The sequence below is a fragment of the Saimiri boliviensis genome, chromosome 14 (genome assembly GCF_048565385.1).
Source record: "Saimiri boliviensis isolate mSaiBol1 chromosome 14, mSaiBol1.pri, whole genome shotgun sequence".
Lineage (NCBI taxonomy): Eukaryota > Metazoa > Chordata > Mammalia > Primates > Cebidae > Saimiri > Saimiri boliviensis.
In genome coordinates this window covers 35,498,062-35,523,610 of record NC_133462.1, presented here as the reverse complement: position 1 = coordinate 35,523,610, position 25,549 = coordinate 35,498,062, and the positions used below count along the sequence as shown (strand labels likewise).

At 51.3% G+C, this 25,549-nt stretch overlaps 2 protein-coding genes across 6 annotated transcripts; both read right to left on the bottom strand.

Moving 5' to 3' along the window:
* Positions 1 to 860: 860 nt before the first annotated feature.
* On the bottom strand, positions 861 to 7,454 carry ELOF1 (elongation factor 1). Its single transcript, XM_010329505.3, has 4 exons — positions 7,383 to 7,454; positions 2,035 to 2,168; positions 1,796 to 1,866; positions 861 to 1,593 (listed from the first exon to the last, which is right to left on the bottom strand). The coding sequence occupies exons 2-4, from the start codon at positions 2,148 to 2,150 to the stop codon at positions 1,529 to 1,531; spliced, it is 252 nt and encodes an 83-aa protein (XP_010327807.1). The 5' UTR covers positions 2,151 to 2,168; positions 7,383 to 7,454; the 3' UTR covers positions 861 to 1,528.
* A 13,508-nt stretch (positions 7,455 to 20,962) lies between these two features.
* ACP5 (acid phosphatase 5, tartrate resistant) lies at positions 20,963 to 25,549 on the bottom strand. 5 transcript variants are annotated; one of them, XM_074384595.1, is made up of 7 exons: positions 25,413 to 25,549; positions 25,140 to 25,333; positions 24,180 to 24,266; positions 23,658 to 23,918; positions 23,311 to 23,438; positions 22,838 to 23,183; positions 20,963 to 21,548 (listed from the first exon to the last, which is right to left on the bottom strand). In XM_074384595.1, exons 4-7 carry the CDS (start codon positions 23,916 to 23,918, stop codon positions 21,306 to 21,308), a joined length of 978 nt encoding a protein of 325 aa, XP_074240696.1. In that variant the 5' UTR covers positions 24,180 to 24,266; positions 25,140 to 25,333; positions 25,413 to 25,549; the 3' UTR covers positions 20,963 to 21,305. The 5 variants fall into 5 exon arrangements, with proteins under 5 accessions (XP_074240696.1, XP_010327805.1, XP_074240697.1 ...); XM_010329503.3 differs by having other exon boundaries at positions 25,151 to 25,333; XM_074384596.1 differs by having other exon boundaries at positions 25,140 to 25,226.

Here is a 25,549-nt window from a genome sequence, read left to right as displayed (position 1 = left end):
TTCTCTCCCCAGTGTCCCTCCTCCACCTACTGCCTCCTGGACGGCCTGTGAGCTGTTCCCTCCGCCTGGACTCTGGGCTCCCAAGGAAGTCAGGCTGTCAGAGGTAGAGCCGCGCTTCCTGGGTTCAAGCCCCACCTGTGCCACTTTCTGGCTATAGGGTCTTGGGCCAGTGACTTCCTTCATCTCTAGCCTGTTTTGTCATCTTTGAACCCGGGCTTAGCTTGGCACCTGCTCCACAGGGTGGCTGTTGGGACACTGGGGTGACACAGGCAAGCCCAGAGGTCAGCGTCTGGCTAGAGGTGGCCCTACAGTGTCACCGCCTCCTGCCCCTCCCAGAAGCCTCCTCTGACCACTGTAAACACCTGGCCAGGTGTCTGCCTGCTCCACCACCTTGAATGTTTACTGACAATAAAACACTGGGTGATGCCGGGCGAGGTGGCTCACACCTGTAATCCCAGCACTTTGGGAGGCCAAGGCAGGTGGATCATGTCAGGAGATGGAGACCATTCTGGCCAACCTGGTGAAACCGTCTCTACTAAACATACAAAAATTAGATGGGTGTGGTGGTGTATGCCTGTAATTCCAGCTACTTGGAAGGCTGAGGCAGGAGAATTGCTTAATGGCTTGAACCAGGGAGCGGGAGGTTGCAGAGAGCCAAGATCCTGCCACTGCACTCCAGCCTGGCAACAGAACAAGACTCCGTCTCAGGAAAAACAAAAAACAAAAATGCTGGGTAGTTTGAAGTGCTGATCACATGGGCAGCCAGGCCACTTCCTGAACACTGGAGCCTCAGGTCCCCCCTTCATCTTCTGGCAACGAGGCAGACGCAGAACCCAAGCAAGACATTAACGGAGAGCAAGGGATGTGCACTGGCTGCTTTATTGAAGGGCTTATGATTGACAGCTGTCCCCACCCCAGCCCTTGCCTCCTCTACCAAAGCAACTGAACATGAAACACAGCTTCCTGGTTCTCATGGGGGTAGGGAGGCAGCTCACTGTCAGGGCCCAGCCCAGGGACCTGGGGAACAGTGGCTTTGAATCCCAGGCCACGGGCACTAGAAGGTGGGGAAGGAGGGTGGGAAGTTCAGTTCGGATGGGCACAGTGCTGGTGAGGAGGCTGGAGAGGTTCCCTTCCAGCCTCTACTGGGCTTCCCCTGTCCAGGATATCAGGAAACAGCCCCCAACTTCCAGTGGGGGGAGCCACGGCTCCAAAGCCGGGGGGCCAGGGCCTGAAGAAGGGAACACAGCAAAGGCTTCTGGAGCCAAGTGAAGTCAGTTCAGGCCCCTCAGGCCCAGGAACCCCTGGACACCACCGCGTGCCTATGAACACACACTCACCGCCACCCCAGTAACACGTGCAGCCACACACTCACACCCACAGCCACGCCACACCCACACCCACTCCCACACACAGAGGGCTGCCACAACCCAGGACCCACACCCTGGACCCCTGGAATGTCTCTGGACCCGCAGCGAGCAGCTGGGTCTACAGCAGGCGGGGCTACCCAAGGGGCGGGTCCTCTCTGTTGCTACTGATTGGCTGCCTCGCAGGCATCTATCCAATCACTGTACACGTCCACGGGTTCTGACAGATCTGTGCCGCTTAAGTCAAGGGCCATCAGTTGCATTGGGTCCCTGCCCTGTACCTTCCCACCCCATATAAATCAGTAGGTGGCACCCGTTCCTCTGGATGGCCTTGGCCCTGAACCAGGGCTGACCGCTGGGACAGAGGAGCAGGGTCTGGACTCCAGCCCCCTCCCCACCCTCTAGAAAAAAATTCAGGTTTCCAAGGATACACGTTATGGGCGTCTGGAATTCCTCTAGGCACACAGTACAAGAGATGACTCCGGTGTTGCGGGCACGGTCCCTGAAACAGACAAAGAGAAGGGACTGGTTAGCAATGTGCCCTGAGCCTGTGGGTGATGATGCCTCCACCAAGGGCGGCAAGAGGCAGAATGTAGGACGGTGGGGAGAAAGGAGTGGGGAGGCCTGGGCATCCCATGAGGCAGGATCCCTTGCCCCGTTCCTCACTCACATTTTCACGTCACAAGACTTCTCGTGGTTGCAGAAGGGGCAGGTGAACTGGGTCTCGAGGGTGCCCGTCATCTTCTTCTTGGGAGGCGGCTTTCGTTTTGACTTTCTGCGTCCCATGTCTGCAGGTGGATGACCCTGTGGGGAGTGGCAAGTGTCAGTGGCTTGGGGAACCCATGCAGTCCCCTAGCTCAATGCTCCAGAAAGCAGGCCGGGAAGAGGGTCTAGCAGCGACCCAATGTGAAGGGGGGACTTCCACCATGGTGCTGGGGCCTCTGCCCTTGAGGGATGAGGCCCGCAGTCCTGGTACAAGAGGACAATCCCCCGTCCCACTCTGGATGGAAGGGGTGATAGGAGGCTCTCTAACCCCATCTCTCTCACTTACTGCGTGACCTGGGCCGGTTATTTACACTCTCTGTGCCATAGTTTCCTCGTCTATAAAATAGAGACAAGGTCAGGCATGGCAGCTCACACCTGTAATCCCAGCCAGCACTTTGGGAAGCCAAGGTGAGAGGATCACTTGATGCTAGGAGTTTGGCACCAGCCTGGGCAACATAGCGAGGCCCCATCTCTTAAAAAAATAAATAAATAAAATAAAATTGGCTAGCCGTGGTGGCTCACACCTGTAATCCAAGCACTTTAGAGGCCAAGGCGGGCGGATCACCTGAGGTCGGGAGTTCAAGACCAGCCTGACCAACATGGTGATACCCTGTCTTTAAAAAAAAAAAAAAATAGCCGGGCGCGGTGGCTCAAGCCTGTAATCCCAGCACTTTGGGAGGCCGAGGCGGGCGGATCATGAGGTCGAGAGATCGAGACCATCCTGGTCAACATGGTGAAACCCCGTCTCTACTAAAAATACAAAAAATTAGCTGGGCATGGTGGCGCGTGTCTGTAATCCCAGCTACTCAGGAGGCTGAGGCAGGAGAATTGCCTGAACCCAGGAGGCGGAGGTTGCGGTGAGCCGAGATCGCGCCATTGCACTCCAGCCTGGGTAACAAGAGCGAAACTCCATCTCAAAAAAAAAAAAAAAAAAAAAAAAAATTAAAAATTAGCCAGGCGTGGTAGTGTCCGCCTATAGCCCCAGCCACTTGGGAGGCTGAGATAGGAAGATCACTTGAGCCCAGGTGTTCCAGGTTTCAGTGAGCTATGATCCAGGTACTGCACTCCAGCCTGGGCAACAGGGTGAAACCCTGTATCAAAGAAGAAAGAAAGAAAGAAAAAAAATAGAAACAAGGTTGCTATCTCAGAGGAGACTTGTGGGGCTGACACCAGGAATAGTAAGTTAAGTACTTAGCACAGAGCTGGCCCATCACTCTGGTGCCAAAACGAGGAAGCCACTGTTCCTGGCGAGGATGGCACAAGACTCCAAGACAAGCCAGTTGTTCAGGGCTGGGCACAGCCTAAGTGCCTAGGAGCTGGTGATTTAAAAAAAAATTTTTTTTTTTGAGACAGAGTTTCACTCTTGATGCCCAGGCTGGAGTGCAATGGCACAATCTGTCACCGCAACCTTCCCCTCCCGGATTCAAGTGATTCTCCTGCCTCAGCCTCCCGAGTAGCTGGGAGTACAGGCATGCGCCACCACGCCCAGCTAATTTTGTATTTTTAGTAGAGATGGGGTTTCTCCATGTTGGTCAGGCTGATCTCGAGCTCCTGACCTCAGGTGATCTGCCTGCCTCAGCCTCCCAAAGTGTTGGGATTACAGGTGTGAGCCACTGTGCCTGGCCGAGACAGAGTCTTACTCTGTTGCCAGGCTGGACTGCAGTGGCACGATCTCAACTCACTGCAACCTCCGCCTCCCAGGTTCAAGTGGTTCTCCTGCTGCAGCCTCCTGAGTAGCTGAGACTACAGGCCTGTGCCACCATGCCCAGAGCTGGTGATTTTATTCTGGTTGCAAGCAGCATCCAGGAGGAGTGACACTCAGGGCATCTGATAACCTCCATCTAGATGACAGACCGCAGGGCAGAGAGGTGGGGATAGGCACTCCCGAGTAAAGGAACACTGTGTGAAGGTTCAGGGGCAGCTGTCTGTGTCCTGGCAGGTGGGGGACGGAGGAGGGGCAGGTGGGAGGGTTCTGGGTGTTTGGATGGATCCTGGGAGCTACAAGGAGTGAAAGGACAAAGTCATCTGTGCTTTTGAGGGATTGAGGCACAGCCAGGACAGTGCTGTTGAGGTAGAGATGGCAGTGGGTGAGAGAGACAGAAGAGGCATGGGCGGAGCGAGCAAGTGTGACAAGAGGAGAGTCCAGGATGACTCCCAAGGTTGTGGTGGGGACACAGTGGGTAGCGGGAGAAGGTGACAACATTCTCTGATGTCTAACACATAGGAAGGACAGGGTTTTGGAGAAAATGATGAGGTTGGGTGGCAGAGGGATATCTAGGAAGAGATGTCCAGGAGGCAGGTGGGTGGGGAAACAGCAGCAGTTACTAATGAACCAACTCCCCTGCTAGGCACCGTGTTCAGGCACTGTGTTTGCCATCCCTGAGCCTCCTATGGCAGCGCCTCCTCCAACACACACACACCCCACACATACACAACTGCTGGTTCTAGCATCATTCGCTCCTCCGTGACAGGGGAGGGCAGCAGCCTGTCAGGGTCTTCCACAATAAACAGTGGCATTTTATTCATTATTTGGTGATTGCTTCCTATGTAACATCCCCAGCTCCTAACTGTGATGCTTCCAATTCACTAAGTAAATAGAAGCAATCCAAAGACAGCTCCTAGGACCAATTCATTCAGCCATTCACCCTTCCTCTTTATTTAAGAGATGAGGTCTCACTCTGTTGGGCAAGACCAACAAAGCCAAGCTGGTCTCCAACTCCTAACTGCCAGGCTGGAGTGCAGTGGTGTGATCACAGCTTGCTGAAGCCTCAATCCTCTGGCCTCAGCCTGCTGGGTAGCTAGGACAACAGGCTTGCACCACCACGCCCGGCTTCGGCATGCCTCCTTTACTATGGAAGTATGTTTCTGCAAAAACAATTTGTTCACTCTGCCCTGGCTCCCATCCCCTTTTCTTTAAGCACCATCAAATTTTCCGGCTCTACCGGATCACTGCCATGCTTGTTATTACCTCTCTCCTCATTTAAAAAGGGGGAAAAAAATCTCTTCATCCTCTTCCAGCTATGATCCATTTCTCGGTAGGCTGTTTTAGCGTAGAGCCATCTGCATTCCCTCCCATCTCTCTACGTCCCTTGCCTCCAAACTGAGGTGGCTTCATACTGCCCATCCCAATGGCAGTCCTCCCATTCCAGGGGTCCCTCCTCCCACCTTTCCCACGTGGCTCTCAGGACCCCCAAGTGCTCCCTATCCCCTGCCGCACTGGTGGCTCCTGTTAACCTCCTATGCTCGTGCCTCTCTGCCAACTTGCTCTGATGAAGAGAGCACATGAGTTTGGGCCAGGTCCGGTGGCTCACATCTGTAATACCAGCACTTTGGGAGGCCGATCACTTGAGGTTAGGAGTTGGAGACCAGCCTGGCCAACATGGTGAAACCTCGTTTCTACTAAAAATACAAAAATTAGCTGGGCATGGTGGCACATGCCTGTAATCCCAGCTACTAGAGAGACTGAGGCAGAAGAATTGCTTTAACCTGGGAGGTGGATGTTGCAGTGAGCCAAGATCATGCCACTGCACTCCAGCCTGGGCAACAGAGTAAGACTCCATCTAAAACACAAAACAAAACAAAAGGTCCATCAATGTGGCTCATCCCTGTAATCCTAGCACTTTGGGAGGCTGAGGTGGGCGGATCACGAGGTCAGGAGTTCAAGACCAGCCTAATCAACATGATGAAACCCCATCTCTACTAAAAATACAAAAATTAGCCAGGCGTAGTGGTGCACGCCTGTAATCCCAGCTACTCAGGAGGCTGAGGCAGGAGAATCCCTTGAACCCGGGAGGCAGAGGTTGCAGTGAACCGAGATTGTGCCACTGCACTCCAGACTGGGTGACAGAGTGAGACTCCTCCATCTCAAAAAAAAAAAAAAAAAAAAAGAGAACCCAGGAGTTGAATCATTGAATCCTCTCCTCTCTGGCTATACTAACCTTCATGAAGATTTCACCCAGTCTTAGGGCTTCATGCCTACTTTACACTGAGGACACCGGCTTCTCCAGCCTTGAGTCTGTCCCCTCAACTGCAGACTCTGATCTGTCTGCCTTGGCCACAGCCCCACCCTGATGTCTAACTTCCGCCCAATATTAAACATAACATGTCCAAAACCAAGCCGCTGACACCGCAACGTGCTCTTCCACAGTCTTCCTCATCTCAGCTAACAGCAACTCTATCTTTCTGGATAATCAAATCAAAAACTTTGGATTCAGCCTCAATCCCTTTCTCACACATCCCTTGTGTGATTCTCCCCCTACCCGTCTACCTCTGAAATACAAATTAGCTGCAGCATCATGCCCAGCTAACTTTTTATTTTTTGTAGAGACAGGGAACCCACCACGTTGACCAAGCTGGTCTGGAACTCCCGGGCTCAAGTGATCCTCCCACCTCGGCTTCCCAAAGTGCTGGCTTTACAAGCATGAGCCACCGTGCCTGGCAATAAGTATTATTAAATAACCCAATCAATCAGTCCCAGGAATCTGAATCTACAAAAAGAGCCGGATGTGCTGGCTCAGGCCTGTAACTCTATCACTTTGGGAGGTGAGGACTGTAATCTCATCAATTTGGGAGACCCGAGTGGGAAGATCACTTAAAGCCAGGAGTTGGAGATCAGCCTGAGCAACATAGTGAGACCCCTCATCTCTACAAAATTACAAAAATTAGCTGCGAGCCTGTAGTCCCAGCTACTCTCGGGAAGCTGAAGTGGGAAGCTTGAGGCCAGGAGGTCGAGGCTGCAGTTAGCTATGATCGCGCCACTGTACTCCAGCCTGGGCGACACAGCAAGACTCCGTCTCAAGAAAAAAAAAAGTCCAAACAAAATCTACGAATGAGCCCTAGAATCTCATTTTGCCCAGGGACTACAGTTCCCCCACCCCATGAACGGGGTCTGGCTTGCATAAGGATTGCAGAGGCTTCAGCCTGTCCTGTGACAACGTTAAGTCCAAGAGCGCCAAAAGGGGATGGCAGAGAAGTCATCCTCGAATCTGCTGAGACCCAAGAGGTGGAGGGGTTGGCTGTTCCTTCAGACTCACCGAGGCTTCGGCGTCGCCTCCCGACGGCCGCCGGGAGGAGCCAGGAGCCCCGGTAGTCGCTCTTGGAAGGATGGGGTCGGGGGGAGTCAGTCTCCCCGACCTGCCGCCCCCCAAGCCCGGGGTCCCAGACTCCTCCTCCAGGACCCCGTAAACGCCGGAGTAGAACTCCCAGTCCTGCCCGGCCCCAACGCCCACCTGCACGAGCCGCACCAGCACTCACCTAGCCTCGCTGCAAAAGCTCCGTTTACCCGGGAGACAGTGACTTCCGACTCCTGCCGGAAGCGGAAACCCCTCTCCTCCCGCCCACCCCCGGCCGGGACGGCCCTGCAAGTAGGCCCCGCCTTCGTCGCCGGGACGCTGAGCGCACGCGTATTCAAATAGCGCGCTGGTGGTGGTCGCGGTACGCCTGCGCAAAAGCCGGAGCGTGTTTATTTGTAGCTGCGTGCGAGGCCGGTAGTTCTGGTCAGCTCCCAGGAGCGGAAAGTGAGGAATATGAAATACCCTTATGGCCGAATCAGGGTGAAGGGGAAGCCTGTAGGCTTGTAAGACGCTGTACTTAAACTCTAACGAGCATCTGCGGGCCTTTTTAAAATTCACGTTCTGATCCAGCAGATGAAGAGGGAGGCCTGAGAGGCTGCATTTCTAACTCGTTCCCAGGTGACTTCCACGCTGCTGGTCCGCAGACCACATTTTTAGTGCCCTGGTTGTATGTAATAGATGAGGTTGAATGGACGGGCTGGGGCCAGATTCCATGGGGCCTCGTGGGCCGTGTTAAGGACATTTATTGTTTTTTGTTTTTGTTTTTCCTGAGACAGGGTCACCAAGACGGACTACAAGTGCGCACCACCATGCCTGGCTAATTTTTGTATTTTTGGTAGAGACGGGGTTTCATCATGTCCAGGCTGATCTCGAACTCCTAAGTGATACACCCGCCTTGGCCTCCCAAATTGCTGGAATTACCACCACGCCCGACCTGAAGAACATATTTCAAGATAGAGAGAGAGGGGTTAGCTGTGTCATGTGTCGGTGAGTTAAAATGAGGAAAGAGAATTGACAGTTGAGTTTGGCAAGGTCTCTTGGGGACCTTCATAAGAGCTGTTGCATTAGAGTGTTCAGGAAAATAATTTGTAATGAAATGTATTTCAAATACAGATGCTCCTTGACTTATGATGGGGTTACATCCCGATAAAACTATCATAATAAAGTTGAAAAATCTTAGAACCGTCAAGTCAGGGACTGTCTGTAGCGCGATCTCTAGGATGTCCCCTAGGGGGCAGTGATACCCTGGGAACTGTCAAGTGTAACCAGTATACCTGCCCTCCTGTGAGACCGTTTTTCAGTGCTGGCACGAACTAGAATCCACACAGGATGGAATCACACAGCTACCGTGCAACTTGCTGTTTCCACGTAAGCGTCTATACACGTATACCTAACTCCTGTTTTTAGTAGCTGCACGATTCATAGTGCAACTCTGCCGTAGTATAATAAACTGTTATCCTACTGATGGACAATTCCTGGACCTTCCTGAGTTTTGAGACTATGATGATGTAGTAAAAGTCCCTGGATCAAAATCCTTAGGACTGGGACAGGATCTTTAGTGAGACATAGTTTTCGAGAAATGATACATGTGAGTACAGTGTCTCATCCCTGTAATCCCAGCACTTTGGGAAGCCAAGGTGGGAGGATTGCTTGATCCCACGAGTTTGAGGCTAGCCTGGGCAACATAGTGAAACCCTGTTTCTTTTTTTTTTTTTTTTTGAGACAGAGTTTCGCTCTTGTTACCCAGGATGGAGTGCAATGGCGCGATCTCGGCTCACCGCAACCTCCGCCTCCTGGGTTCAGGCAATTCTCCTGCCTCAGCCTCCTGAGTAGCTGGGATTACAGGCACACGCCACCATGCCCAGCTAATTTTTTGTATTTTTAGTAGAGACGGGGTTTCACCATGTTGACCAGGATGGTCTCGATCTCTCGACCTCGTGATCCACCCGCCTCGGCCTCCCAAAGTGCTGGGATTACAGGCTTGAGCCATCGCGCCCGGCGTGAAACCCTGTTTCTAAAAATAAAATAAAAATAAATGATGGCCTGGTGCAGTGGTTCACGCCTATAATCCCAGCACTTTGGGAGGCCGAGTTCGGTGGATCACCTGAGGTCAGGAGTTCAAGACCAGCCTGATCAACATGGTGAAATCCCGTCTCTACTAAAAATATAAAAATTAGCCTGGTGTGGTGGCGCATGCCTGTAATCCCAGCTACTTGGGAGGCTGAGACAGGAGAATTGCTTGAACCTGGTAGACAGAAGTTGCAGTGAGCTGAGATCGTACCATTGTAATCCAGCCTGGGCAACAGGAGTGAAACTCTGTCAAAAAAAACAAAAGACATTTCTGAGTCACAGGGTATATATATCTTTCATTTTGTTTATGATTGCCAAATTAGTTTTCTTTTTCTCTCCTTTCCTCCCTTCCCTCTCTTACTTCCCTCCTTCTGAGCTTTGTTACAATGTAATTCACTGAACACAAACTGCTCATATTTAAACTATGCCTGGCTGAAATTGCATGTTTTGACAAACAGGTATACCATTAAAACATGACCGCAGCCGGGCGCGGTGGCTCAAGCCTGTAATCCCAGCACTTTGGGAGGCCGAGGCGGGTGGATCACGAGGTCAAGAGATCAAGACCATCCTGGTCAACATGGTGAAACCCCGTCGCTACTAAAAATACAAAAAATTAGCTGGGCATGGTGGCGCATGCCTGTAATCCCAGGTACTCAGGAGGCTGAGGCAGGAGAATTGCCTGAACCCAGGAGGCGGAGGTTGCGGTGAGCCGAGATCGCGCCATTGCACTCCAGCCTGGGTAACAAGAGCGAAACTCCATCTCAAAAAAAAATAAAAAATAAAAAATAAAGCCAGGCTCGGTGGCTCAAGCCTGTAATCCCAGCACTTTGGGAGGCCGAGGCGGGTGGATCACGAGGTCGAGAGATCGAGACCATCCTGGTCAACATGGTGAAACCCCGTCTCTACTAAAAATACAAAAATTAGCCAGTTGTGGTGGCGAACGCCTGTAATCTCAGCTACTCAAGGGGCTGAGGCAGGAAAATCACTTGAACCCAGGAGGCAGAGGTTGCAGTGAGCTGAGATTGTGCCACTGCACTCCAGCCTGGGCAACAAGAACAAAACTCTGTCTCAAAAAAAAAAAGAAAGAGAAGGTTTTGCCCTGTTGCCCAGGCTGTTCTCGAGCTCCTGGGCTTAAGCAATCCACCGACCTTGGCTTGTCAAAGTGCTAGGATTATAGGCATGAGCCACCACATCCAGTTTTGTTTCTTTTTATTACTAAGTTATATTCTGTTATATGACTGTCTCATGCTTTGTTAATCCTTTCACCTGTTAATGACTGGTTTTCGAATTGTTGCCAGTGTTGAGCAATTATTACAGCTGCTGTGAACCATCTCTTTCATTTTGAGGGTGGCAGACAATGCCACCAAAATATGCCACTTTGGCATATGGATTTTTTTTTTTTTTTTTGGAGACAGAGTTTCGCTCTTGTTACCCAGGCTGGAGTGCAGTGGCGCGATCTCGGCTCACCGCAACCTCCACCTCCTGGGTTCAGGCAATTCTCCTGCCTCAGCCTCCTGAGTAGCTGGGATTACAAGCACGTGCCACCATGCCCAGCTAATTTCTTGTATTTTTAGGAGAGACGGGGTTTCACCATGTTGACCAGGATGGTCTCCATCTCTTGACCTCGTGATCCACCTGCCTCGGCCTCCCAAAGTGCTGGGATTACAGGCTTGAGCCACTGCGCCCGGCCTGGCATATGGATTGTTTTGAGCTAAGGGCACTTGAAAAGTAGCAGGTGCAGAAAAGCACTGTGACCTCCCTCTTATCTTCTGGAAAACGAGATAAATCCCCATATGGAAGATGCCCTCCCCATACCAGAAAGAAAGTAAAATTTTTTTTTTTTTTGAGACAGGGTCTTACACCATTGCCCAGGCTGGAGTGAAGTGGTGTGATCTTGGCTCACTGCTACCTCCACCTCCTAGCCTCAAGTGATCCTCTCGTCTTGTCCCCAAGTAGCTGGGATCACAGGCACACACTACCATGCCCAGCTAACTTTTTATATTTTTGGTAGAGACAGCATTTCACCAAGTTGCCCAGGCTGGTCTCCAACTCCTGAACTCAAGTGAACCACCTGCCTCTGCCTCCCAAAGTGCTGGGATTATGGGCATGAACCACCGTACCCAGCCCTAGGGTGGAAAATTCTTATCACCAGAAGACAGGGAGTCAAAGCTCAGGGAAAAAAATATACAAACAAATCTTGTTTTTTGTTTTTTATTATTTATTTATTTTATTTATTTTATTTTTTTGAATTTCTTTTTCTCAACCCCCCACCCAGCCACCCCTCATAAACAACCTTGTTAAACAAACCCTTATTTTTCTAGTTATTTTTCCACCATTAACTGCCGTAGCCCAAACCCCTTTGTCTTGTCACATTTTCTAATTTTACTACCCTTTTGTCTTGTCACGTTTTCTAATTTTACTACCTTTTAAAAATTTTATTTATTTATAATTTTTATTTTTTTGTTTTTTTGAGACGGAGTTTCGCTCTCGTTACCCAGGCTGGAGTGCAATGGCACGATCTCGGCTCACTGCAACCTCCGCCTCCTGGGTTCAGGCAATTCTCCTGCCTCAGCCTCTTGAGTAGCTGGGATTACAGGCACGCACCACCATGCCCAGCTAATTTTTTGTATTTTTAGTAGAGACGGGGTTTCACCATGTTGACCAGGATGGTCTCGATCTCTTGACCTCGTGATCCACCTGCCTCGGCCATCCAAAGTGCTGGGATTACAGGCATGAGCCACCGCGCCCAGACCCCAATTTTTATTTATTTATTTTTTTTTTTTTTTTATTTTAAAGACAGGGTTTCACCATATTGGTCAGGCTAGTCTTGAACTTGTGACCTCAGGTGATCCACCCACCTCAGCCTCCCAAAGTGCTAGGATTACAGGCGTGAGCCACCGCACCTGGCTATTTTATTTATGTATTTACGTAGAGACAGGATCTCACTCTTCTGCCCAGGCTGGAGTGCAGTGGTGCAATCATAGCTAACTGCAGCCTCAAACTCCTGGGCTCAAGTGATCCTCCTGTCTCAGCCTCCTGAGTACCTAGGACTACAGGTGCATGCCATCCAGCTAATTTTATTTTTTGTTGTTTTAGAGATGGGGTCTCCCTGTGTTGTCCAGGCTGTTCTTGAACTCCTGGGCCCAAGCAGTCCTCCCATCTTGGTCTCCCAAAGTGTTGGGATTACAAGTGTGAGCCACCATGCCCATCCATAATTTACTACGCTTTTTTTTTTTTTTTTTTTTTTTTTGAGACGGAGTTTCACCCTTGTTACCCAGGCTGGAGTGCAATGGCGCGATCTCGGCTCACCGCAACCTCCGCCTCCTGGGCTCAGGCAATTCTCCTGCCTCAGCCTCCTGAGTAGCTGGGATTACAGGCACGTGCCACCATGCCCAGCTAATTTTTTGCACTTTTAGTAGAGACGGGGTTTCACCATGTTGACCAGGATGGTCTCGATCTCTTGACCTCGTGATCCACCCGCCTCGGCCTCCCAAAGTGCTGGGATTACAGGCTTGAGCCACCGCGCCCGGCGCTTTTTTTTTTTTTTTTTTTTTTTTTTTTGAGACGGAGTTTCGCTCTTGTTACCCAGGCTGGAGTGCAATGGCGCGATCTCGGCTCACTGCAACCTCCGTCTCCTGGGTTCAGGCAATTCTCCTGCCTCAGCCTCCTGAGTAGCTGGGATTACAGGCACGCGCCACCATGCCCAGCTAATTTTTTGTATTTTTAGTAGAGACGGGGTTTCACCATGTTGACCAGGATGGTCTCGATCTCTTGACCTCGTGATCCACCCGCCTCGGCCTCCCAAAGTGCTGGGATTACAGGCTTGAGCCACCGCGCCCGGCCCGCTTTTTTTTTTTTTTTAAGACAGAGTCTGTTACCCAGGCTGGAGTGCAGTGGTGTGATCTCCGCTCACTGCAACCTGCAAACTCTGCCTCCTCGATTAAAGTGATTCTCCTGCCTCAGCCTCCCCAATAGTTGGGATTACAGGCATATACCACCATGACTGGCTAATTTTTGTGTTTTTAGTACAAACAGGATTTCTCCTTGTTGGCCAGGCTGATATCCAAGTCCTGACATTGTGATCCACCCACCTAGGCCTCCCAAAGTGCTGGGAGTACAGGCGTGAGCTACCACGCCCATCCATAATTTACTACTGTTTGTTCAATTCAGCAGATAAATGCTTCACTCTAACTTCCTCTTTGGGTCTTCAGTTCCTTTTCAGGGCTCCCATGTCCCATAGAACTTATGTTAAATTTCTATGCTTTTCTCCTGTTAATCTGTCACATGTCAGTTGAATTCTTAGGTCTAGCCAGAGGTCTAAGAGGATAGAGGAGAAATCTTGCCTCCGCAGGACTTTGTGTGGATGTTCATTTTCATCTTTCCCTGTGATTGCTTGCTTGCTTGCTTGCTTGATTTTGAGACAGGGTCTCACTCTGTGGCCCAGGCTGCAGTACAGTGCCATGATCATGACTCATGGCAGCCTTGACCTCCCAAGCTCTACTGATCCTCCTGCCTCAGCCCCTGCCCCACCCTCTCCACTCCACCCTCCTGCCCTCTGAGTATCCGGGACTACAGATAAGCGCCTTCATGTCCATTTATTTATTTATTTATTATTTTTTGGTAGAGATGGGGTCTCGCTATGTTGCTCAGGCTGGTCTCGAACTCCTGGGCTCAAGCAATCCACCCACTTGGGCCTCCCAAAGTGCTGGGATTATAGGCATGAGCCACCACATCCTGCCTCCCTGTGATTTTTATTTTATTTTATTAATTAATTTATTTTTTGGAGATAGAGTTTTGCTCTTGTTGCCCAGGCTGAAGTGCAGTGGCGTCCTCCCAGGTTTAAGTGATTCTCCTGCCTAAACTTCCTGAGTAGATGGGATTATAGGCACTTGCCACCGTGCCCAGCTAATTTTTTGTATTTTTATTTTTATTTATTTATTTTTTTTTTGAGACGGAGTTTCACTCTTGTTACCCAGGCTGGAGTGCAATGGCGCGATCTCAGCTCACCGCAACCTCCGCCTCCTGGGTTCAGGCAATTCTCCTGCCTCAGCCTCCTGAGTAGCTGGGATTACAGGCATGCGCCACCATGCCCAGCTAATTTTTTGTATTTTTAGTAGAGACGGGGTTTCACCATGTTGACCAGGATGGTCTCGATCTCTCGACCTCGTGATCCACCCCCCTCGGCCTCCCAAAGTGCTGGGATTACAGGCTTGAGCCACCGCGCCCGGCCTAATTTTTTGTATTTTTAATAGAGATGGGTGTTCATCATGTTGGCCAGGCTGGTCTCGAATTCCTGACCTCAGGTGATCCACCTGCCTCGGCCTCCAAAGTTCAGGGATTACAGGTGTGAGCCACTGCGCCAATTTATTTTTACACTGAAATATTTGATTCCTTCATAATTTATTTTTGTATATGGTCTAAGGTAGGTTTCAGGTTTGGGCTCATGCCAGTGCAAACTGACAAGGCAAATAACACCTCCTTTCCCATGAAGTTACAATACCACCTTGAATCTATATTATGTTCTTATGTAAATCTCGCTGAATTTGTTCTTGGATTCCCTCTTTCTATTTTCCTGAGCCACTGCTGTATTGTTTTTGTATTGATTTCTACTTTCTCTTGATAATTTTCCTGAGCCAATGTTTTGGGTTGGGTTTTTTGTTTGTTTGTTTGTTTTTGCTTTTTTTATTTTAGAGATGGGATCTCACTCTGTCATCCAGGCTCAGGCTGGAATGCTGTGGTGTGATCATTGCTCACTGTAGCCTTCAGCTCTATGCCTGGTTAATTTATGTATTTTTTGTAGAGATGGGATCTTGCTATGTTGCCCAGGCTAGCCTTGAATTCCTGGGTAACTCCATCTCAAAAAAAAAAGAAAAGAAAAGAAAAAAGAGCAGGGCAGGTGGATCACGAGGTCAAGAGATCGAGACCATCCTGGTCAACATGGTGAAACCCCATCTCTACTAAAAGTTCAAAAATTAGCTGGGCATGGTGGCACACGCCTGTAGTCACAGCTACTCGGGAGGCTGAGGCAGGAGAATTGCTTGAACCCAGAAGGCGGAGGTTGTGGTGAGCTAAGATCGTGCCATTGCACTCCAGCCTGGGTAACAAGAACAATACTCCATCTCAAAAATAAAAATAAATAAGAGCCAGGCACGGTGGCTCACACCTGTAATCCTAGCACTTTGGGAGGCTGAGGCAGGCAAACCACCTGAGGTCAGGAGTTCAAGACCAGCTTGATCAATATGGTGAAACCCCGTCTTTTTTTTTTTTTTTTTTTTTTTTTGAGACAGAGTTTCGCTCTTGTTACCCAGGCTGGAGTGCAATGGCGCGATCTCGGCTCACCGCAACCTCGCCTCCCGGTTTCAGGCAATTCTCCTGCCTCAGCCTCCTGAGTAGCTGGGATTACAGGCACGCGCCACCATGCCCAGATAATTTTTTTGTATTTTTAGTAGAGATGGGGTTTCACCATGTTGACCAGGATGGTCTCGATCTCATGACCTCGTGATCCACCCGCCTCAGCCTCCCAAAGTGCTGGGATTACAGGCTTGAGCCACCGCGCCCGGCTGAAACCCCGTCTTTTTAAAAATAAAAATAAGAAAGAAAGAAAAGAATAAATAAATAAATAAATAAATTCAGATGGCTGAGTGCTGCCTGGTGGTGTCTCCTCAGCAAGATAGAAGCCCCCAAGGGCGAGCACCTGCCCTGGCTTATTCCTCCCAGCGTCTTTGGGTTCCCAGCTGCTTGGCACAGAGCTTTGCTCCTTGGTGCTGGGTAGAAGTGTCTAGCTGGTGTAGAGGAGGGAGCCTGAGTTACAATCCCCCCTCCCCTGCTACTCAGTCTTCGTGTGACATTGGATGTGTCACTTCTTCTTTCTGGCTCTGGGCCCTGGGAACAGGGGCCTTGGGCTATGATGGTGACCTCTGATTCAGACTCCTGCCTGCCCGGTGCCTCTGAGTCAGTGGGAAGAGGCAGGGTGGCTGTCACCTCCCTAGACTGTTGTGGTTAAAACTGAGGGACTGCCACTTCCTAGGAATGACCTTGGTCACAGTACTTAATCTGTCCATCTAAGATAGATATTGTGCCAAAAAAAAAAAAAAAAAAAAAAAAACCATAAAAACCCATCTGAGCTTTTTTTTTTTTTTTAAGATAAGAGTCACTCTGTTGCCAGGCTGGAGTGCAATGGTGCCATCTCAGCTTACTGCAACCTCTGCCTCCTGGGTTCAAGCAGTTCTCCTACCTCAGCCTCCTGAGTAGCTGGGACTACAGGCATGCAACACCACACCCAGCTAATTTTTGTATTTTTAGTAGACATAGGGTTTCACCATGTTGGCCAGGCTGGTTTTGAACTCCTGACCTCGTGATCCGCCTGCCTCATATCCCAAAGTGCTGGGACTACAGGCATGAGCCCCTGTGCCTAGCCCTGTCTGAGCTTCTCTAACATCCTCTGAGGATGATTCTGGCCCCTGACTCATGGGCCAGGATCAGTAGTGATGGTAAATGGCAGCTGGAACAAACGATTGGAATTTTGAGTTGTTTGTTTGAGACAGAGTCTTGCTCTGTCACCCAGGCTGGAGCTCAATGGCACGATCTCAGCTCACTGCAACCTCCGCCTCCTGGGTTCAAGTGATTCTCCTGTCTCAGCCTCCCAAGTAGCTGGAATTACAAGCATGTGCCACCACGCCTGGCTAATTTTCGTATTTTTAGTGAAGACAGGGTTTCACCATGTTGGGCAGGCTAGTCTCAAACTGCTGATCTCAAGTGATCCGCCCACCTCAGTCTCCCAAAGTATTGGGATTACAGGTGTGAGCTACCACACCTGGCCAGGATTGCATTTTGCAAGGATAACTGCTTAATTATAATAGTTGGCCAGAGGCAGGAGGGAGGGGAAGAAAAAAAAAATAGTTGGCCAGACATGATGGCTCACACCTGTAATCCTGCACTTTGGAAGGCTGAGGAGGAGGAAGGATTGCTTGAGGTCAGGAGTTTAACACCTCAACATAGCAAGACTCTATCTCTACAAAACAAACACGCACAAAATTAGCCAAGAGTAGTGGTGTGAAGCTGTGGTCCCAGCTACTCAGGAGGCAGAGGCAGGAGGATCACTTGAGCCCAGGACGTGGAGGCTGCAGTGAGCTATGATTGTACCACTGCACTCCAACTTGGGCAACAGAGTGAGACCCTGTTTCAAAAAAAAACTCCAAATTATAACAGTAATACATACATCTTGTAACAAATTCAACAATATTGACATCTATAAAGTAGCAAATGATACCAAGACACACACACACACACACACACACACACACACACACGTAACAAATGAGCTGGGCACATTGGCTCACACCTCCCATCACTTTGGGAGGCTAAGGCAGGCATATCTGAGATCGGGAGTTTAAGATCAGCCTGACCAACACGGAGAAAACCTGTCTCTACTTAAAAAATACAAAATTAGCAGCCGGGCGCGGTGGCTCAAGCCTGTAATCCCAGCACTTTGGGAGGCTGAGGCGGGTGGATCACGAGGTCAAGAGATCGAGACCATCCTGGTCAACATGGTGAAACCCCGTCTCTACTAAAAATACAAAAAATTATCTGGGCATGGTGGCACGTGCCTGTAATCCCAGCTACTCAGGAGGCTGAGGCAGGAGAATTGCCTGAAACCGGGAGGCAGAGGTTGCGGTGAGCCGAGATCGCGCCATTGCACTCCAGCCTGGGTAACAAGAGCGAAACTCCGTCTCAAAAAATAAATAAATAAATAAATAAAAATTAAAAAAAATTAGCTGGCCGTGGTGGCGCGTGCCTGTAATCCCAGTACTTGGGAGGCTGAGGATGGAGAATTGCTTGAACCTGGGAGGCGGTTGAGCCATGATCGCACCATTGTACTCCAGCCTGGGCAACAGGAGCAAAACTTTGTCTCAAAATAAATAAATAAATAAAGTAACAAATGAAAGGTGACAGTTTCACCAAGTGCCTCTCCCCAGAAGTAACCTCAGCTACACTTTTTTTTTTTTTTTTTGGAAACGGAATCTCCCAGACTGGAGTGCAATGGCATGATCACAGCTCACTCTAGCCTCCACTTCCCAGACTAGAATGAGTCTCCTGCCTCAGCTTCCCAAATAACTGGGATTATAAGCATGTGTCACCAGGCCTAATTCTTTTTTTTTTTTTTTTTTTGAGACGGAGTTTCGCTCTTGTTACCCAGGCTGGAGTGCAATGGCACGATCTTGGCTCACTGCAACCTCCACCTCTTGGGTTCAGGCAATTCTCCTGCCTCAGCCTCCTGAGTAGCTGGGATTACAGGCACGTGCCACCATGCCCAGCTAATGTTTTGTATTTTTAGTAGAGACGGGATTTCACCATGTTGACCAGGATGGTCTCGATCTCTCGACCTTGTGATCCACCCGCCTCGGCCTCCCAAAGTGCTGGGATTACAGGCTTGAGCCACCGTGCCCGGCCTCTTTTGTATTTTTTTTTTAATCAGAGATAGGGTTTTGCCACGTTGGCCAGGCTGGTCTCAAACTCCTGTCCTCAAGTGATCCCCCTGTCCTGGCCTACCAAAGTGCTGGGATTACAGGCGTGAACCATCATGCCCAGTCCTGTTACATTTTGTCCAGGTTCATTTCACTCAGCTGGGCAGGCAGCTGGAGCCAAACAACTGGGTCTCTGCAGAGTAGCAGCTGAAGTGGTGGTTGAGGGCGGGCCAAAGGAGGGGTTCTGTGCCTTGCCCAGCTCTAATGGTTAGGATTGCCTGGGGGTGGGGTGGGTGTTACTTAACTCTCCCTCAGAGGGGAACTGGGCTCCCCTGCAGCTGTCACATCAGGTCTAGCACTAGGCTTTCAGTATTTAAGAAAGAAAATCGCCCTGTGATAAGTCTTTTTTTTTTTTTTTTTTTTTTAAACTGAATCTCACTCTGTTGCCCAGGCTGGAGTGCAGTGGCACCATCTTGGCTCACTGCAACCTTCGCCTCCTGGGTTCAAGCGATTCTCCTGCCTCAGCCTCCCTAATAGCTTGGATTACAGGCATGTACCTCCACCCCAAGCTAATTTTTTGTATTTTTAGTAGAGATGGGGTTTTGCCATGTTGACCAAGCTGTTCTCTAACTCCTGATCTCAAGTGATCTGCCCACCTTGGCCTCCCAAAGTGCTGGGATTACAGGTGTGAGCCACCTGGCCTGGCCTGGCCTGGCCCTGAGATAATTCTGCTTTTGGAAATTTTCTTACACACAGACTTGTACAGACGTACAAAAGCATTGATCCAGGGACCACCCCTGCAGCCTTGTTGGTAAGAGAGAAACATTTATTGTTTATTTATTTTTATTTGGTTTATTTTTTTTTGAGACAGAGTCTTGCTGTGCTGCCCAGTCTTGAGTGCAGTGGTATGATCTCGGTTCACTGCAACCTCTGCCTCCTTGGTTTAAGTTATTCTGCCTCAGCCTCCCAGGTAGCTGGGATTACAGGCACGTGCCACCATGACCAGCTAATTTTTGTATTTTTAGTAGAGATGAGGTTTCACCATATTGGTCAGGTTGGTCTTGAATTCCTGACCTCAGGTGATCCACCCAGCCTTCCAGGCTCAAGTGATTCTTTTGCCTCAGCCTCCCCAGTAGTTGGGATTACAGATGTATGTCACCATGCCTAGTTAAGTTTTGAATTTTTAGTAGAAATGGGTTTTACCATGTTGGCCAGGCTGGTCTCAAACTTCTGACCTCAACTGATCAACCCACCTAGGCCTCACAAAGTGCTGGGATTACAGGTGTAAGCCACTGTGCCTGGCCTCTTTTAATTATTATTTATTTATTTTTTATTTGCTTGAGACAGAGCCTTGCTCTGTTGCCCAGGCTGGAGTGCAGTGGCACAATCTCAGCCCACTGCAACATCCACCTCCTGGGTTCAAGCAATTCTCCTGCCTCAGCCTCCGAGTAGCTAGGACCACAGGCACCCACCATCAAACTGGCTAATTTTTTCTTTTTTTTGAGATGGCGTTTCGCTCTTGTTTCCTAGGCTGGAGTGCAGTGGGGCGATCTTGGCTCTCTGCAACCTCTGCCTTCCAGGTTCAAGTGATTCTTCCTACTCAACCTCCTGAGTAGCTGGGATTACAGGCACATGCCACCATGCCCTGCTAACTTTTTATATTTTTAGTAGAGATGGGGGTTTAACCATGTTGGCCAGGTTGGTCTCGAACTCCTGACCTCAAATGATCCACCCACTTCAGCCTCCCAAAGTGCTGGGATACAGATGTGAAACACCGAGCCCAGCCTCTGCTTGGGTTTTTTTTTTTTTTTTTTGAGACAGAGGCTTGCTCTGTCACCCAAGCTGGAGTGCAGTGGTGCGATCTTGGCTCACTGCAACCTCCACCTCCTGGGTTCCAGCGATTCTCCTGCCTCAGCCTCCCGGGTAGCTGGGACTATAGGCACACGCCACCATACCCAGCCAATTTTTTGTATTTTTAGTAGAGAGAAGGGGTCTCACTCTGTTAGCCAGGATGATCTGAATCTCCTGACCTTGTGATCTGTCTGCCTTGCCCTCCCAAAGTGCTGGGATTACAGGTGTGAGCCACTGCGCCTAGCCACTGCTTGGGTTTTAAAATCACATCCATGGATGAGGCAACTTGGTTATGGAGGGGCGTAGGGGCAAGGAACTGCAGCTCAGGGAGCCCAGCCACTCTAACCCGGAGCATATAACACACCAGTGGCACTGGTTCAGCCTTGGCAACTATTCTTTATTGAACATCAGTGACAGAAAGATGCCTGATTTAGGATGAAGCTTTCTCTCCCTCTAGCACTGCACCCTGGAACTCGGCAGAGGTGAGCCAGCCACAGAGTGTAACACTGTGGCTGGGACACACATCCATGTCTTTCACATATGAGGGCATCTGTGCCACGAGGGTCATGTGGCACCACAGTTCATCAGCTGTGGTTCTCCTGCCTGCCCTGCTGCAGAACCACAGGTTAGAGGAAAAGCCTGCCTGTGAGCAGGGTCCCGGCAGGGCCCATCCACCCAACAGTAGTGATCGGGCCTCAGAGCTGGGCACTCATGGGATTTCAGGGCCTGGCTCGCCTTGGCAGGCTGGTCTTGAAGAGGGACTTGCCCGAGGCCTCGATGTAAGTGACTGTCATCTCTTTGGAGCTGATCTCCACATAGGCAAAGCCACCCAGTGAGTCTTCGGTGCCATAGTGGAAGCGCAGGTAGCCGTTGGGGACTTTTCGCTGGTGCCGCTTTGAGGGGTCCATGAAATTCCCAGCCCCACTCAGCACATAGCCCACGCCGTTCTCATCTTGCAGGTACTGAGGATGGAGGACAAGGGGTCAGTGGAGACCCAGCTTTGAGCAGGGGTTCCACCCACACACACCTGCATAGGGTCCAGGGCTAGATCTGGCCCTAACCACAGAGTCACCTTGAGGTACCTAACCCCTCCTGCCTTCAATTTCCCAACTTTTAGGAGTATATTAATCCTATTTCACAGGTAGAACACTTAGTAAGAAATTGGTGGCCAGGTGCAGTGCTGTAATCCCAGAACTTTGGGAGGTTGAGGCAGGTGGATTGCTTGAGCCCAGGAGTTTCAGACCAGTCTGGGCAACATAGTAAGAACTTGTCTCTACAAAAAGTGCAAAAGGGTCAGGCGCGGTGGCTCACGCCTGTAATCTCAGCACTTTGGAGGCCAAGGCGGGGGATCACTTGAGGTCAGGAGTTTGAGACCAGCCTGGCCAACCTGGTGAAACCCCATCTCTACTAAATACAAAAATTAGCTAGGTGTGATGTCGCAAGCCTGTAATCCCAGATATTCAGGAGGCTGAGACAGGAAAATAGCTTGAACCCAGAAGGTGGAGGTTGCACTGCACTCCAGCCTGGGTGGGAGAACGAGATTCCCTCTCAAAAGAAAAAAAAAAAAAAAAATAGCTGCACGTGGTGGCACATGCCTGTAGTCTCAGCTACTTGAGGCTGAGGTGGATCACCTGAGCCCAGGAGATTGAAGCTTCAGTGAGCTCTAATTGCATCACTGCAGTCTAGCCTGGGCGAAAAACAGAGTGAGACCTTGTCTCCAAAAAAAAAAAAAAAAAGAAGAAGAAGAAAAGGCCGGCCGTGGTGGCTCATACCTGTAATCCCAGCACTTTGGGAGGCCAAGATGGGTGAGTCATGAGGTCAGGAGATCGAGACCATCCTGGCCAACATGGTGAAACCATGTCTCTACTAAAAATACAAAAATTAGCTTGGCGTGGTGGCGTGTGCCTGTAGTCCCAGCTACTCAGGAGGCTGAGGCAGGTGAATTGCTTGAACCAGGAAGTCAGAGGTTGCAGTGAGCCAAGATCGTGCCACTGCACTCCAGCCTGGCAACAGAGCATGACTCCATCTCAAAAAAAAAAAGAAAAAGGAAAAAAAGAAAGAAATTGGCAAGTCAAAGATATTATTCTGGCTTTGGAGTGTTTTCCTGGTGAGACAGCAAGATTTGAGGGACAGTCTAGACATTCTGAAGGCCACAGGAGGCCCTTAAATAGCAGGAGGACCCCAGCCATGTGGACATCAGCTGGGGTGGGGACCCCTCACCCAGCTCCCACTCCACCCACAGGGCCCTCACCTGCAGGTTGTGATCATGGCCGCACAGGTAGGCGGTGACCCCGTATGTGGCCAACAGTGGCCGTAGCTGCTTGACCAGGCAGCGGGTAGGCCCATGCTCGGCTATGGACCACACGGGGTAGTGGCCTGCCACCAGCACGTAGTCCTCCCTGGCCACTGCTAGCTGTTTCTTGAGCCAGGACAGCTGGGTGCGGGCCAGGTCTGGGTCTCGGGGCCTCTCAGGCTGCTGGCTGAGGAAGTCATCTGAATTGCCACATAGCATCACAGTGTCCAGCATAAAAATGGCCACAGACACGTTGGTCCGTGGGACCTTGAAACGCAGGCGGTAGAAAGGGCTAGGGAAGTTCCTGTGGAGGGGATAGAGGTCGAGAGTGCACATCTTGGACGCAGAATTCCCAGGGTCAGCTCAAGCCAGAGGGCCCCATGTCCCCGCTGTGTCAGGGTCTGGGGGAGGCAGGGTTAGGGGTGGCTCACCAGCGCTTGGAGATCTTAGAGTATGCAATCTGGGCAGAGACGTTGCCGAGGTGGTCGTGGTTTCCAGCCAGCACATACCAGGCCACGTTTCGAAGGGAGCGGTCAGAGAATACGTCCTCAAAGGTCTCCTGTAGTGAACAGACAGGGCAGGCCCCTTCCCTGGGGTCAATGGCTACCCTGATCCTCCCACCAAGTTAGGAGCTAGGGATAAGGGAGACACGGATGCTCCAGCCCCCCAAGATGCCCCATCACCTTCCCTCTGCCCTCTCCAAAGGAAGGTTACCAGGTAAGGTGGCTTCTCCCCACTGCCCCCCACCACCTCCTGCCCCACTCTGTTGGGCACAGACCTGGAACCTCTTGTCATTGGCGTCTTGTACACCAGTGAAGTAGAAATTGTCCCCTAGAGACAGGATGAAGTCTGCACCCAGGACCTGCACGGTCCTAGCCATCTCCTTGGCGTTGGCCATTTCCCGAGCCGTGTGGAATGGGGCATTGGGGACCCCTCCCCAGTCGCCCACAGCTATGAAGCGCAGGGCAGGGGTGGCTCTGTCAGCCAGGGAGGGTAGCAACAAGGCTTGCAGGATGAGCAGCGCTGCCCACATGTCCATCTGGGAGAAAAGAAACGAACATAGGTGGCCTGGGCTGTGACAAGGACAGGGAGGCCTTGAGACCCCAGCCTGCCCTGAGAGAGAGGGAGACCGATTGCTGCAGGCTGCCCCTGCAGGAACCCTTCTGTGCCCTAGTTCTCAGGACTCAAGGCTGCACAAGCCGGCTTAGGGTACAGGGCGGTCTGTGAGAGGGCGGGCTGCACCAAGATGACCCTGCAGGCCCATTTCACCCTCCCTCTGCCTAGCCTGCCCAGCACTCACCCTGGGGGAGACACAGGCCAGTGACCAGAGGCTCCGAGAGGCTGGTGGGCTGCGGGGCAGAACTGCCAGTCCCTGAGCCTTTATTCCCTGGAGAGGAAGTGGATCATTAGTGAGGATGATGCAGTTTCTCCGAGGGCTGTCCTGGGAGCCCTCCCCTTGGGTCATGTGAGCCCTTGGACTTCACTGGAGCAGGACACGGGACTGGGGTGGAGGTGGGGGGATCTGGGCACATGTTTGAAGCAGCCTCAGGCCACACAGCCTCCGGGTCAACCTGCAGGGGCCTGTCTGTGCTGTGGGTGTTACACGTCCAGTGTATCTCTGTGTGTCTGTGTATCTGAGTGTGAGTTTGTGTGTGTGTGTGTGTGTGTGAAAGAGAGAGAGAGGGGCTCTGGCTGTGATAAACCCAAGACACCTCCTTTCTCAGAGTAAGGGCTTGCCTGAGTGTGTCTGGGTGTGTCTCGCTTCCTGCATGCAGCTAAGCATGCCTACCTGGGCCCTGGCAGGGTCTCTGTAGACGTGTATGCTGAGCCTGTGAGGCCTGTATGGCCTGTCTGCAAGGCACACCTGCGTTCTCACGTGGCACTGGGTGGGAATCCCTATGGATGGAGTTTTGTGTGTTGCGTCTCTAAGCTGTTGTGTATCTGGAGTGGGATGTGTGTTTGACAACATCTGAGTGTGGGACTCTGCGTATGTCACTGTCCTCCCCCTTCCTGCCTTCTCACCAGGCTTCGCACAAGCAAGGAGCCTCCCTTTTCCAGGAAGTCCTGCCCATACCCTCCTCACCCCTCACCCCACCCCGGACTCCCATTCCAGCGGGAGGAAGTAGGCAGGAGGCAGCTAGCTGGTGACAGCGCGCGTGACCACAGACCTCTGACCCTCATGTCTCAAATCTGCCTGCAGGCCCTCCACGGGACCGCAGCCTCGGAGGGCAGGAGGCGCTGCACCTGCAGCCGGTCTGACCTGCTCCTCACCTCCCCGCCTGCCTCCTCCGTGCTGGGCGCCGCCAAGACACGTTCCGCCGACGCTCAGGACGAGTCCCTCCAGTCCCTGCGAGCGCGGACCCGGGAAAGAGCCCTCATTCAACGCCGAGGCCACTGGCTCAGAGATCTCCCTGGGTCACCCAGCGAGGTGTTTGTTCCCCCCCATCCCCAGCCCTGCAGCAGCGAAAAACGGGAAGGAAGTGAGTGACGAGGGAGGGCGGAGACCCCTCCCACGGGGCCGCGCGCATCTCACCTGCCGTCGGTGGGGCGGGTGCTGCGGCCCAAGCCCAGCTGCAGATCCGCCGGAGTTCGCGCTGCTGGGCGGCCCCAGGTTTAAACAGGCAGCGGCCGATCGGTCCTGCCCGAGGGCTCTGGGCCGGCCCAGGTGAG